Source organism: Narcine bancroftii, chromosome 3 (genome assembly GCF_036971445.1).
Source record: "Narcine bancroftii isolate sNarBan1 chromosome 3, sNarBan1.hap1, whole genome shotgun sequence".
NCBI classification, from domain to species: Eukaryota; Metazoa; Chordata; class Chondrichthyes; order Torpediniformes; family Narcinidae; genus Narcine; species Narcine bancroftii.
Genome location: NC_091471.1, coordinates 159,433,994 through 159,449,260, shown reverse-complemented (window position 1 = coordinate 159,449,260; position 15,267 = coordinate 159,433,994). Strand labels below are relative to the sequence as shown.

General features: G+C 35.4%; 1 protein-coding gene and 1 long non-coding RNA gene across 7 annotated transcripts in view; both read right to left on the bottom strand.

Moving 5' to 3' along the window:
• Positions 1-10,783, bottom strand: part of LOC138757781 (uncharacterized) — a 40,528-nt gene extending 29,745 nt beyond the window's left edge. Inside the window, exon 1 of the long non-coding RNA XR_011353879.1 lies at positions 10,104-10,783. This is a non-coding gene — a long non-coding RNA (uncharacterized lncRNA). The remainder of the gene's footprint in view (positions 1-10,103) is intronic.
• A 3,323-nt stretch (positions 10,784-14,106) lies between these two features.
• Positions 14,107-15,267, bottom strand: part of eif4eb (eukaryotic translation initiation factor 4eb) — a 76,203-nt gene continuing 75,042 nt past the window's right edge. For all 6 annotated transcript variants that reach the window (XM_069925646.1, XM_069925642.1, XM_069925644.1 and 3 more), the window contains one exon: positions 14,107-15,210. In XM_069925646.1, coding sequence (XP_069781747.1) covers positions 15,096-15,210 — 115 coding nt within the window. In that variant the 3' untranslated portion in view covers positions 14,107-15,095. The remainder of the gene's footprint in view (positions 15,211-15,267) is intronic.

The following is a 15,267-nucleotide window of genomic DNA, read 5'->3' as shown; positions in this document are numbered from 1 at the left end:
ACATTATGTTTGGGATCATTGTCGTGCTGTAGGATGAAGTGCCATCCAATTAGTTTGGAGGCATTAGCTCCAACAAGAGCAGATGTTTCTTTACACCTCAGTTCATTTTGTTACTGCCATTAGCAATTACATCATGAAGTGTGCCAATACCTGTGGCAGCCATACATGCCCAGGCCATTACAATCTCCATGTTTCACAGATGAGGGGATATGCTTCGGATCTGTGCAAGTTCCTTTATACCTTCACATTATGCTTTTGCTATCATTCTTTTTCAAACTTTATTTATTTGAAAAATGATTGGTAACCATACAAAATACAGACAAGAACAACATTATATATATATATATTAAAAAATTTAAAAAGAGGAAAAAAATTAAGTGTTTCAAAATTAAATTACCACCACCCCCCCCCCCACCCCTTCAGCCAGCTCTCTTAAGGAGAGCCAAAAAAAATAAAGAAAAACTAAAAATAAAATAAATCAAAGTACATTTAAATGCATATAGTCGAAATATGGTAACCACTTATTAAGAAAAAGAGTAATTATCATGCAAAACATATGTAATTTTTTCCATAACAATACAAGCTTTCATTTCATTCTACCATCCCATTATATTAATCACTGTATTTTCTTTCCATGTACTTGCTATACATTTTCGAGCTACGGACAATGCTAAATATACAAATGCAATTTGAAATTTTTCCAACCCCAATCCCTTTAAAGGAATCACATAACCCAATAAAAAAATGGATGGATCTAATGGTAAGTTAAACTTATACAATTTTTCCAAAATTAACTTAATTTCTTCCCAAAATGGTTGTACATACATACAGGACCAAACAGCATGTAAAAAAGTTCCAACACGTGTACCACATCTAAAACAGGAATCTGAATTTCTAAAGCCACATTTTTTCAATTTCTCAGGAGTTAAATATAACTGATGCAAAAAATTGTAATTAACTATTCCATATCGTACATTCTTCAATCTAGTAACACTATCATAACACATAATCCGTCCAATATTCTTCAGGAAAAACAAAAGTTGTCATTTTCCCATTTAAGCTTTCCGGCTTATCCATATTATCTTGTAGTACTTGATACATAACAGAAATATAGCCCTTTTTTTGGTATAGAAGAAATCAAAGACTCGAATTCCAACAATACAGGTAAAATCATCTCTCTACCATACATATTTTTTTATCAATGATCGAAGTTGATAGTAAATAAACAAAGAATTTTCCGCAATATCAAAACGTTCTTTCAATTGATTAAAAGAAATTGTCTTTCTACAAAGCAATCCTGTAATGTTTTTATACCCTTAAAATCCCAATTCTTTAAATGACTATTAAATAATGAAAAAGGAATAAGCTTATTAGCTTATTATTATTATAATGGCGTTAAAATAGATGATTTACCTTTTGATCCTATAATCTTATTCCTTTTTGTCCATAACATCAATAAATGTTTTAATATCGGCATATTATACTCCTGTAATAAATTTATATTCCACCGAAATATAAATTGATGTATTGCAGTTTCAGAAATACATGCCATCTCAACTTGGAGGCCGATCCAAATCCATCAAACCACTAATAAATTTAAGTTGGGCTGCTTCATAATCATTCCGAAAGTGAGGTAATTGTGATCCACCTAATCCATACTTCCAGGTAAGTTTATTTAATGCTACCCTTGGTAGTTTACCTTTCCATAAAAATTCCCTAGTGATTTTATTGAAGTCCTGAAAAAATTTCTTTGTGAGAAAATATGGTATTGATTGAAACGAATATTGAATAAGTGGAAAAATATTCATTTTTATACAATTAACCCGGCCAATTAGAGTTAACGAAAGGTCCTTCCACTTAATTAAATCTGTTTTAATCTTTTTCAATAATGGAACATAATTTAATTTATATAAAGATTGATACTCAGTATTCACAATTATTCCTAAATATTTAATTTTATCCATTTCAAATTAGTAACATTTTTATAAACTGAATTCTCTCCTTCACCAACCGGCAAAATTTCACTTTTATCTCAATTAACTTTATATCCAGATAATGATCTGTACTGTAATAAACATTCCTGTAGGTGTGGCAAGGATTGTTCTGGGTTTGTTAAATATATCAAAACATCATCTGCAAATAAATTAATCTTATACTCTTCATCCAGAACTCTTATCATTTTGCCTTATTAATTGAGCCAACGGTTCAATGGCCAATGCAAACAGGGCTGGTGACAATGGACAACCTTGTCAGGAAGAACGTGTCAATTTAAATGATGACGAAACTTGTCCATTTGTCACCATCCTAGCAGTCGGGTTTGAATATAAAGCTTTAACTCAACCAATAAAAAAATGGGCCAAATTTAAACTTTTCCAAAACCTTAAAATAAAAAATCCCATTCAACCCTATCAAAAGATTTTTCCGCATCAAGTGCAACCACCATTGGATGATTGGGTGGCTGCTGATATGCATTGACCAAGCTAATTAATCGAAGAATATTATCTGAAGCATGTCTATTTTTAATAAACCCCGTTTGGTCTACATGTATCAATTTAGGCAAATATTTAGCAAGTCGATTTGCTAACATTTTAGCTATTATTTTATAGTCCACATTCAATAAAGAAATAGGTCTATGCAAAGACACCTCTATCTTTCTTTGGAATTACAGTAATTAAAGCACTAGAACAAGATTCTGGTACTCAATGTTCAGTCACTTGTTGTAGTACCTCCCCAAACACCGAGGATAAATTCTCATAAAAAACTTTATAAAATTCCACCGAAAACCTGTCATCACCTGGTGACTTATCATTAGGCATTTCCAACATAGCTGCCTTAATTTCTAGATCTGTAAATGGAGCTTCCAAATCTATAATATCCACTTCTTCTAATGCTGATAACGTTAATGTAGATTAAAAAAAGAATCAATAGATCCATTATCCCGTCTCCCCTCAGAAGTATATAATTTTTTATAAAATGAATAAAACTAGTCATTGATTTCCTGAAGTTTATAGGTAACTGTTGAATTCTTTTTAACAGCATTAATAACTCTTGAAGTCTGTTCCTTCTTTAACTGCCGTGCAAGTAAATTGTGTGCCTTCTCACCCCACTCATAATATCGTTGCTTAGACCGATTAAATAAACATTCAAATTGATAAGTCTGTAAAGTATTATATCGCAGTTTCAATTTAGTTAAAGCTATTTTCTGATCTTCTGTCACTCCCTTCTGAAATTCTTTCTCCAGTTCATCAATTTGCTTTTCTAATTTAAGACTTTCAGCCATATATCCTTTCTTAACTTTAGTAGTATAACTAATTATTTGCCCTCTTAAATAAGTTTTTAAACGCATACCATAATACAAAATGACTTTTAACTGAATTAGCATTTTCAATTAAAAAAAATCAATCTGCTCTTTAACAAAAGTAACAAACTCAGGTTTTTTCAACAACATTGTATTAAATCTCCATCTATAAGATGAACGTACTACCTCTGAACTTTCATAAGAAAAAATAATAAAGAATGATCTGATATAACTCTACTCTTATATTCTGCCTGCAATACCTTTCCTTGTAAATGTGCCGATATTTTTAAAAATCTAGTCTAGAAAAGGAAGCATGTCGAGAAGAATCAAAGAAAAATCTTTCGCTGTAGGATTAATCCTTCTCCAAATATCTACCAAATTTAAATCTTTCATTAAAGCCCCAATTTGTATCACCATCTTTGATTTTCTATTACATTTTGGGGATTTATCCATCAAAGGATCTAAAACACAATTAAAATACCCCCAACTAAAATATTTTCGTTAGCTTGACTTAATACAAAAAAGCGTCTGAAATAAAACACTCATCATCTACATTAGGTGCATAGATATTAAGTAAAGTCCAAAGTTCATTAAAGATTTTTCAGTCCACTTTTAAAACCATCCCAGCATTCCCCTCTACACTAAAAGATAAATTTTTATGAACTAAAATCGCTACACTTTTTGCCTTAGAATTAAATGAAGAAAAAAAACATATGACCCAATATCAATTTTCATTTTCTTGATACAAGCTAAAACTCGCTTTCGCTTAATTGGATTATTTAATCCCTGAACATTCAAAGTTGCAAATTGCAAACTAGACATTTTAACAAACTAACAATATAATCACTTAATACAAAAAAATTGCTCTCCTACTAATAAATGAAATCCACTCTCCTTCCCCTAATATTATAGAAAAAGTTTATATAAAAAGGGATACAATTAATTCCCCCCAAAAAAGGAAAAAAAAACACCCAAAGGTAGTAACGCCCTAAAAAACTGGATGTGGTAAACCCAAACAGTGGCAGATGACTATCAAAGATAACCATCCACCTCCCCCCAGCCAGAAATACAATATATATATATTATATATATATATAATAATGTAATTCAACGTCATAGAAATATTCAGCCCAGCGACTCCAGTCATTTCTTCAGCATCAATAAGATAGTGTGTCAAAACCTCCTCCTTTCCATCTTTGCCATTTTTTCCATTCTGTCCATTTCCATTTCCATTGGCCCTTCTTTTAGGCGAGATTCTTCCCTGACTACGTATCTCCGGTAATGAATTGGCAAAAACCATTGCATCATGATCATTCTCAAAAAATTGAGACTGATAATTGCCATAAAAAACCTTCAACACAGCAGGGTATCAAAAAGCAAATTTATATTCTTTCTGCCACAACACCTTTGGCCGAATTGAACTCACATCGACGTTTAATAATTTCTTGACTCAAATCTGCATAGAAAAAAACTCTATTGTTCTGAATTATCATTGGAGCTTGACTTTGTCCTGCCTTCGGTACCGCCAACTGCAAAATCATTTCTCTATCCTGATAATTCAGCACCAAATTAAAACTGCTCGTGATGGCTCTCCCGGTAACAGTTTCTTCTTATGTGCCCTCTCCAATACTAAACCACCCGGAAAGAACTCTTTACCCAACATCACGGGGATCCAGTCCTTAAAAAATTTCATTGGATCTGCTCCTTCAATATCTTCTGGAAGGCCCACGATTTTTACATTATTTCTCCAACTTTGATTTTCCAATGAATCAATCTTTCTCAATAAATCTCTCTTCTGAATTCCCCAATCCACGAACGAATCTTCCACTTTCTCTATTTTATCCTTATTACGTACGACTTGCTCTTTACATTCAGAGAAAGTTGTCTCAAGTTTTTTTTTTAATTTTCTTGTACTACATCCACTGAAGTAAGGCATTTATTAACATCTCTCTTAAGTGTGGATATACCTTCAGACACATTAAACATTGTAGTTTGCATTTGAGTCATTTGGTGAGATATTATCCATATGGCGAGACATATTATCCATATGGCAGGCAATCCCTTCCAAAACAGTAAAAAGAGTTCAGTCCAGATTCCAGTACCACATCTTGGGACCCACCTTCTATAAACTCCTCCTCCAGTTGTTCCTGTGAACTGGCCATTAAAGGTAAGTCTTCTTGTTCCGGCCTTTTCCCGTGCGGCTGCAGGTGTGCACACCCGACGACAGCACCCCGACCACATTGGGGCGCCGCCGCTTGGGCCCCCCGCCCCCTGCAGCCCACACAGGCTCCAGTAAGTCGCAGACCCTGGAGGCACCGCGCATGTCCGGCAGGGCCAAGGGCCACGCAGGGGCTATCTCCAATGCTCTCCTGCGCGTCCCCGTCTCCCCCGACGGCAGTGCGGACTCAAGGGCTCTTTGTTCAGTCGGGTCGCCCGTGCGCCCGATAGCACAAACACGTGGGTCAACGTAGGCAGATTTCATCAACAAGCTGGCGCCATCTTGCGGAGACAAGACCGGCGCTGGCGTAATACTCAACCTAGCTGTAGTTCTCTGTGGCTTGGAAGTTTCCGACGGCAACTCCGTGGCTCCAGCTGGACAGGTAGGCCTCAGTTCTTCAGCACTTTTAAAGAGTAGTTTTTTCTGTAGTTGAGTCTAAGGTTTTTTAATATTAGCCGTCATTATAGACAAATAATGTACTTAGAAGTAGAAATAAAGCGATTATATACTTAAAGTTTAAAAACGGGTGTTTAAAAAAACTTGCTGGGGAGGAGTAGGACCACACGACTGTCCTCTATGCCATCTGGCCACGCCATCGCTATCACTCTAATACAGGTTCATCTTGGTCTAATCTGTCCACAAGACCTTTTTCCAGAATTCTGCAGGCTCTTTTAAATACTTTTTGGCAAACTGTAATTGGATTATGCTGTTTCTGTGGCCAACTAATGGCTTGCATCTTGCATTGTGGCCTCTGTATTTCTGTTCCTGAAGTCTTCTGCAGACAGTACTTATTGACACATCCACCTGCCTACTGAACAGCATCTCTGATCTGTCAGACATGTGTTTGGGGATTTTTCTTCATTATGATGAGATTTGTTCTGTCATCAGCAGTGGAGTCTTTCTTGGCCGACCAGTCTCTGCAATTAATGAGCTCACCAGTTTGTTTTTTCTTTTTCATGATATTCCAAACTGTTGATTTTGGTAATCCTAAGATTTGAGCAATCTCTTACTGTTTTATTCTTGTTTTTCAGCCTCATAAAGGCTTCTTTGACACAATTCTTGTCCTCGTGTTGAAAAATGGCAACTACACGGACTCCAAAAGTGATCAAAAGCTTAGAAGCAAGCCTAGCACCAATGAAGCAATTAAACATACCTGAGTAATCACAAACACCTGTGAAGCCAGATGTCCAAACATTATAGAGCCCTGAAATGGGAGAATGATATATAAAAAGTGCTGTAATTTCTGCATAGTAAAATGTATACAAATTTAAAACCGTGGAGCACAGGAACAAATAATGGAGAAAAAAATGCAGTCTCTCAAACATTATGGAGGGCATTGTACATCTGGGTGTTCTGCTGCACTGGAAACGTGGAGCAATGCGCATTCTCTGAAGCAGGAACACACACTAGCTGCATATTAATGGCATACTCGTGTTTCCACCAACAGCAACTCCTTGCATTAGGCACTGATATAGCAGCAATGATGCCACTGCTGTGGACCCAAGAGGAGCAGGGGAGCTGAAATGTGCCCTGCAGCTCTCCACAGCTCTTCTACTGCCTGTAGAACAGGGTCAGTTGCACTTTTGTTACGCCAATAAAAGACCCAATATGAAGTGAAGGATGTCTATTTTTAATCCAATTAAAATTACAGAAACAGGCTAAACAAAATTAACCTTTCTTTTGTTTTGTCATTTGTTTTGCCTCATCCATTTATCTAGTTAGCCTCCCCAGCACTTGGCTTAACCCTGTTCCACTCAGGGGAGTCACGTTATGGAGTAGTGACTGGTTGAGTGGAACCAGCCCTCTCCAGAGAAAAGAAAAAAGTTTGAAAAAACAGACCTCAAAAAACATAAAATACAGGAAGAGAAAGAAAGTTACAGAGAAGAGACAGAAGATGGCACCCAAAAGAGAAAAAGTAAGAACAACAGAGAAAAGGGAAGAAGGAAAATCACTGGAGAAGAAAGAAGGAGGCCTTACCTGCACATCAGAGCAGAGAGCCACCGTGGAGAGGAGCAGCCGATCTCTGATGTTGGTGAGTCCCCAGAGGAGCAGTGTCCTCCCAACCGGTGGACTTCAAAAGTGGCTCTCAGAGCCAAGAAGAGGTGCGCAACTGCACAAGTGCAGTGCGCAAGTAAAAGAAAAGGTTAACGCCAGCAGGAGGGGAACTCAGTTGGGGAGCGGCCAGCTGCAGAGCGGCCAGCTGAGAGACGCCCAGTATCGGGGCATTCGGCTGGGAGAAGTAAGCAAGAAAGAAGAAGAATGGTGAGAAAGACAATGAAGGGCAGGAAGAGGGTGAGTGGCAACGGGGTGACCGGCAGCGGGTCGGCCTGCGGCGGGAGGTCGAACAGCAGGAGGCCCAGCAAGTATACAGAACCAGCTCACCAGAGAAGGATGAAGATACACAGATACAGAGAGATGACACAGAAGAGGAGGAAGAAGACCAAGAATTTCAAAGGAAAGAAGGTAAAATAGAATGACAAAATTTAGATAAAGCTTTTTTTGAAGAACAAATGAGGTAATTAAAAGAATGGCTATCATTATAATTTAGTTCAATCAAAAGAAAAATGAAAAGAGCTGAAGACAGAATGCAAAGCTTTGAGTTGGTCATAACTGAAATAGGGAAAAGAGTAGAAAATGTGGAGGAACGAGAAGCTGCTGTAGAAATGGAGATAAATGATTTAAGAGGGAAGTTGGAAGAGAGTGAAAAAAAAATTAGAGACAAGATTGATTGTCACAAAAAATTGATGTATTGGAAAACTACAGTAGGCAAAACAACAAAAATAGTGGGACTGAAAGAAGGCAAAGAAGGGTCAGATATGAAGGAATTTATAAAAGGACAGATCCAAAGGTGCTGGGAATGACAGATTCACATGAAGAAATAGAAATCGAAAGGGCGCATAGAGCACTAGTACCGAAACCCCCACCACGTCAAAAACCAAAATCCATATTGGTAAAACTTCTAAGATATACGACAAGAGAAAAGGTTAGAGAAAGAAAGGTTAGAGATTATAAGGGATAAAAAAAATTTTTTTTACCCGGACATAAGCTTTGAACTTTTAAAGAAGAGGAAGGAATTCAACACGGCGAAAACAATCTTATGGAAGAAAGGTTATAACTTTATATTAAGAGATCCAGCAGTACTCAAAGTATTTATTCCTGGGGAACAGAATAGACTCTTCTCAGACCCAAAGAAAGCCCAAGAATTTGCTGAACATTTGCAGGACAGGAGAAGAGGAGGAGTGACAAGAAGAAAATATACAAAAATATAATGTATATATAAAGATTGATAAGAGAAGGGGAAGAAGGGGGAAAAAAAGTGCTTTGTTATGTATAGGAAAATAGTGTTCTCTGGGGGGGCTGGGGGGGAGAATAACGGTCACTGCGAAATTGGTTGATGCTTGTGAGTAAGTTCGCAAACCGAATGGAAAGGGGAGTTGTGGTTGCCGTCAAGGGACAAGGGGCAATCCAAGGAGGGGAGGTTCATTTGGGGTTAAAGGGTTATTGCTTGTGGGGATTATTGGGGTATTTCATGTCTTAAGTACGTTGTCATATATTGAGATTAAAAAGGAAAACTTAAAAAACAGTAATGGAAAAAAGGGGATGGAGGTGGTGAAGAGGAGGAAAAGAAGTTAAAATAAAGATGCAAGATGGCCACGTTAGACAATATGACTATAAACATTAACAGAATATATAACTAAGTTTAAGTGTATCCCACTGGAAAAGAAAATCACATATTTAAAAGACAAAATTACAATGTTTGAAAAAACCTGGGAACCATATATGGAACATAACAGAAAGAGCAGGCCTCGGACCACCACCACCTAAAATGATAAGAAGATAAACACGATCAGATTTAATGTGTATAAGTAGATGATACGAACAAAAAAGACGTATTCCTTTTGTATAAAGATAGTTTTATTGTATTTTATATGTTCAATATTTACTGCTTTTGGAGGGGAGTGGGAAGGGGAAAAAAAAAGAAAATATCACTGTGAATATTTAAAGAGATGCATCTGTAAATATATTGGTTGATATGGTTCCTAGTGCGATAAATAAAGAATTATCAAAAAAAAAACCCTGTTCCACTCACAAACTGGATTATGAATTTCTTAATGACCATGTTGTGTTCTGCTCAGTGCCCAACATTCAATATTGGTAGTCCTTTCTTCCGGTGCAATCAGAAGATTCTACAGAAGAAATCATTGTGTGTGTGTGGGTGGGTGGGTAGGACAAGAAGAGAAACAAAGACCTTGAAAACTGTATAGAATAATTGTAAATTGTAGTCAATGCTGATACTGTTAACACTGACACTGATAATGTTGATAACAGTATAAGTTTGGAAAATCATAAAATATTCAAAAAAATAAATCATATATTTAGAGCACTTTAAAGCACAAATCAATCTTCCAGATTTCATTGCAAATGCTTCAAGATATATACATTAAAAACCCCTGGTGTCTGGAATTTAACCAACAGCAAAAAAAAAGAGGAAAATACATTTAAAAATTATAATAAATAAGAATAGAATAGGTTAAAAAAACACATTTGAAAATTGTAAAAGTAAATGTTCTCTGAAGTAACACAAACCTTATTGGAGATGGGAGCAAATATTCAGCCAGTGGAGTGCCTTCATCGTGCTTTGCTTATAGCAGCTGGTTGAATAAATTTGTGTGAAACAGCAATGGCATCGCCCAAGATGAAGAGCTGGTTGATGCTGCTCGCCATTGGGGTGACTCTCTTGAAGTGACTCCTTATCCCTGCTCAGTAAGAGTCGCCCCAATCAGAGACATTATCTGTAAACTGGGGGGGGAAGGGAAGGAACCTACAGATGCAGCGATGGTTAAATGTTTTCAAAGAATGAGACTGAAAATAAAGTAAAATGCTTTAAGGTTTATCTGTTCTAGCAACTGAAGCTTATTCAGTGAAAGTACAGTCTAATATTTTTGTATTTTCAAAATTTTATCTTAATACAGATGTATGTTAGGCACTGTATAAGCAAGTTTCAAGCAATTGAGAAATACATTTATCTAGCATCTACCAACCCCGATAAATTGTACTAGGGGTCGAGGCCATCAATCCCCGGCGTGAAGTGACATCATCTGATTTTGCTTTCACACTCGGCACCTTAAAGGCCGATTGGCAGTTAATTCCTGGGATCACTTGCAAGTGTGAAAGGGGCTTGATACTCATCTTTAAATGGATGATGGTTGGAGATACAATTGAGTACTTTTATTGAATTCTGTAGAAAAAGTGTAGAAGGATGATAAAGATCAGGAAAAAGTTTATAAAAATCCAATGCTTTTTTCCCTCTGCTTAGGAGTCCAGAACTAGGGGTCTCTCAGAATATGTGGACCAAGGATTGCTTTGGGAGCCAAGTAATTAAGTTGGTCAAAGTTGAGACCTATAGACTTTTGAACTTGACTTGGAATCATGAGCAAATGAACTCCAGCACAAGGATCAGCCACAAACATATTGAATGGTGAAGGGATTCTGGAAATTGCCTGGTCATGCTTCTCTCTTTAAATAAACAGCCCTTTCCATGAAGGGTGCATGTTAACATTTCTAGTCATGGGGAAAACACAACACTGGATGGGAGGTGAGATTGCAGAATAATGTATGGAGAAAAACTGAACAGCTGATATAGAGGGAGTAAGCCAAGACGAAGTGGACATTTAAAGGAACCCAAAATAGGAGGTGAAATACAGAAATGTGTTAGAGAAATGCAGCAGGTCATGCAGTATCCATAGGAAGTAAAGGACCTAGGCAGTTTAACTAAACAGTAGGTGGAAAGGGAACATACAAGAAAAAAAGTGGAATGAGAAGAATTCTGTTGGAAAGATTAAATTTTGCTGCTACATGTTCAAAAGAAACAATTATCATGAATAAAAAGATCTTTAAAACTTTTAATGGCTCACCTATACCATAAAACGTGTATCTGACAAAGAGGGTTGGAAAAGATGATTAGTTACACTAGGAATGACAAGAGAAAAACTATAACAAAATATTTCCTAAATTGAGTCCATATCCTCAATCTATCTATGCCTTGTTATTGGGTTCTTTTAGAGAAACAAAAAGGTAAATATGAACCTAGATGTCTTTTCAGAAAAATTCAATTCCATTTCCACCCATGAAGGTCGGTTAGCTAGCTTAATCAAAACGTAACAATAAGAGTAAATTACATATATTGGCCGCCAAATAATAGAATCAAAAGTTTGCTTGTGATAATTCCCCCCCATTCATTTTAGCCTTTTGGAGACGAGCCCTATTCATACGAAGTTGTTTTCTTTGCCATATATACGAGATAATCAAATCCAGAGTATTAAAGGATTTAGGAATAAAAATTGGTAAAATTTAGAAAAGATACAAAAATTTAGGTAAAATACTTTTTTTAGATATTTACAAATTAGGCATTTTGTTTGGTCCAAACATTCAGATTTTCCTTGAATTTATTAAGTTAGTATTCTTAGTATTTTTTTTAATTTGCAATTTTCCATTTGGTGGATTAATATCAAATATTTATAATAATTTAATGGATTTCAGAATGGCCTCATGGCAGGATTAAGAACAATTGGGAGCGCGATTTGAATAGAACATTTTCAGATGAGGATTGGAACTCAACTCTTAAATTGATCATTGAGTCTTCATTTTGTACATGACATTGTTTGTTGCAATTTAAGGTGGTGCGCAGAATACATATGTCTAAAGTTAAATTCTCATTTTTATCCTGATATGGATCCATTTTGTGGTAAGTGCAACATTTTTGAAGCTTCATTGATTCATATGTTTTGGAAGTGTCCAAACTTTGAACATTTTTGAAAGATATTTTCCAAATTTATCAACAATTCTTAAGACTAAATTATAACTTTGCCCTTTGAATGCTTTATTTGTTTTTTTCCCTAGAAGAGGATACATCTCCATCCTTAACCCAGAAGAGAATCCTAGCTTTTGCTTCATTGATAGCTAGATGAGCAATTTTGATGAAGTAGAAAGATAATGTTTCACCCACTCAAATCAATGGTTGCATATCATGTCTTATTTAAGTTTGGAAAAAATTAAGATATAATTTTAAAGATGCAAACTCTGAATTTGATAAGATGTGGGGCCCATTCATGGATTATTATCATAATATGAGGATTTAAGGGGTGTGGCTACTCCAGGAATTCCCTGTCTGGGGACCATTATTCAATTCATATTTACAATATATACAGATAATCTTGTTTAAAGGGAGGAGGTAGATTAGTAGGGATTTTTTAAATCCTATTTTTCCTTTTTAATTATCAAGACCAAAGTAAAGGGGGGTTTAAACTACAGATTACAGATCATATCACAGAACAACATGATCACAGAGAAGTATAAAATATTTTATACAAGGGAATTTTACGTGTATTTGTATAATTTTTGTATTCAATATTATTTTTGGACATAGTGATAAATATTTATGATTTAATTGTTTAATATTATAATTATAGAATTTGATGACCTGAATGAAATAAGTTATGTAATAATTATGGTTCTCATTTACCATAAATATGTATATGATTTTATTTTATTTATGTTATCATTAGTAAACCTTGAGTAAAGGGTTTTTGTTAAACAATAAAAATTATTTTAAGAAAATTGTTATGCAGAGTTCTTTGTAAACAAATAGAGCCAAATGAACGGTCTTGGTGCCATTACTCTTAGGGAAACCAATTAGCTAAATTTGGAGTCTACAGAGTAAAGGTATAAACCTACAGTGTAGTTATACAACTGTACCATTCAGCAAATATATATTCTCATATTCTTGTTAAACTGAGAAAGCCAGGTACGGAATGCTAGCTCAATTTTGACAAAGGAAAAATTTGGATCAGTATGTGGACGAGATGTATGGAGGGCTTTGGTCCAGGTGCAGGTCAGCAGGAATAGTCAGAATAACAATTTGGCACAGACTAGATGGGCCAAAGGGCCTGTTTCTGTGCTGTAGTATTCAACAGTTCTTATCAAACGACAAGATACCTGATATTGTAAAAAAGGGGAAATCAAATTTGGAGGTACATCTCTGTGAAATACTAAAATATTAACAATTTATTAGGGGTTTTAAATATTGATAAATTTATGTGGAACTGATTATAAAATGAACACATTCCCTTAATGGCTCAGCAACCAAAACTTTCAGAATATTGTTAATCCGAATATGAACAGAATTTACACTGCACTATTCTTAGTGACAAGCTAGTGCCATAAAACTTGCTTGTCTAAATAACCAATGTGCATTATTCTAAATCCTCAAGAAAATTATGAAACATATTACATTTCCCACTCTACCCAGTTACTTTACACAAGTCCAGTTTAGGTAGTGACATGATTGGGTGAAGGAAACCTGCAGTGGTGACAAACATTCGGAAACAGTGTTTTCCTAAAAATTCAGTTTTGATGACTTCCCAGATTTACCAAATCTCAATGTGTGACATGTGATATAATTAATGAATATGTTCAAGACAGAGATGTTTGGTCCATAAATAGCCGGTATATTGCCATTAATTGGAAGGTAAATGGCTCAATGTTTAAAAAAAATTGAAGAAATGAAAGCACACCTAGTGAATGCCAGAAATTTCACTGTACAGTTTTATTTACAGTTTTTGTTTTTACACTTTGAATACGTATGCTTTTTGGGACCATTTTCCTTATTCAGCTTGTATAACCAATGCAAAATAGAGATTCTTCCAAGGATACATGTTTTAAAATACAGCAGAACAATACAAAACATAGAGAGGATTTCAATATATTTCAACATCTCGAGCAAGGAATGTAATCATCATATTGCAATTTTTAAAAAAACAAAATACACTTATTTTTAAAGAGAAATCCACGCTTGCCCAATAAGTAAAATTTACTAAACTGTAAAAGCTTGTTCAAAGGTAAAGTTTAAAATCAAACTGTGAATTCTGTATTAATATAGCAGGATTTAAGTAATACACATGACAAATTTTGAATTCTACCAATTTAAAATTGAATACCCAGTCCCAAAACACGCATTACATCTCATGATCTAAATTAACCCAGCTGTTATTAGACAGTTTTTTAAAAATTTGAACCAATGAATAAATTAAACCTAACAGCCAACAAAGAAGCACGGATTACAGCAAATCTTGTTTGCTGGGCAAAAAAAAGTCAGAACTGGACTAAGTTACTAGGAACTACAACATTCGGTCAAGATCTTAACCCTTTCCCTTTCAAAAATTACTAAATACTTGTACAAGCCCCACCCACCAAAAAGTCTAAATTGTGTCACATTTAGTGTAAGTAATCTATTATTTTTAAAAAAACTTGCACCTCTTAAAATATTTAACTTTACAAGCTATCTTTAACACTTTCAGAAAATTTCAGAATCCAAATGAATTCATAAAACATGTTGAAGGGAAAGGGTTATTTTCACAGAATACTGAACAAAGTCAAAGATAGAAAATTGACTGAAAACTCACACTTGTGCATTGTTAGAATGCAGTCCCACTCTGCTTACTAGAAGCTTTGGTTTAATTTGAAGTGTAGATTGCTTTTCGCATCCAGTCTTCCAGCGATGAGCATACAACTGGTGCCTTCTCAAACAACATACCTGTTCTTGGTTGTCGATCCACTTTTTGTGGCAGTGTCTGTATGGGACTGGTAGCCAATCACTACTTTAGGTGAAAGCCCTAATCTTTCTTTGTAAATTCTCCTGTTGCAATGAAAGTGTAAAGAATTAAGATATCACAGCTAGAAATCTCTTCAATTA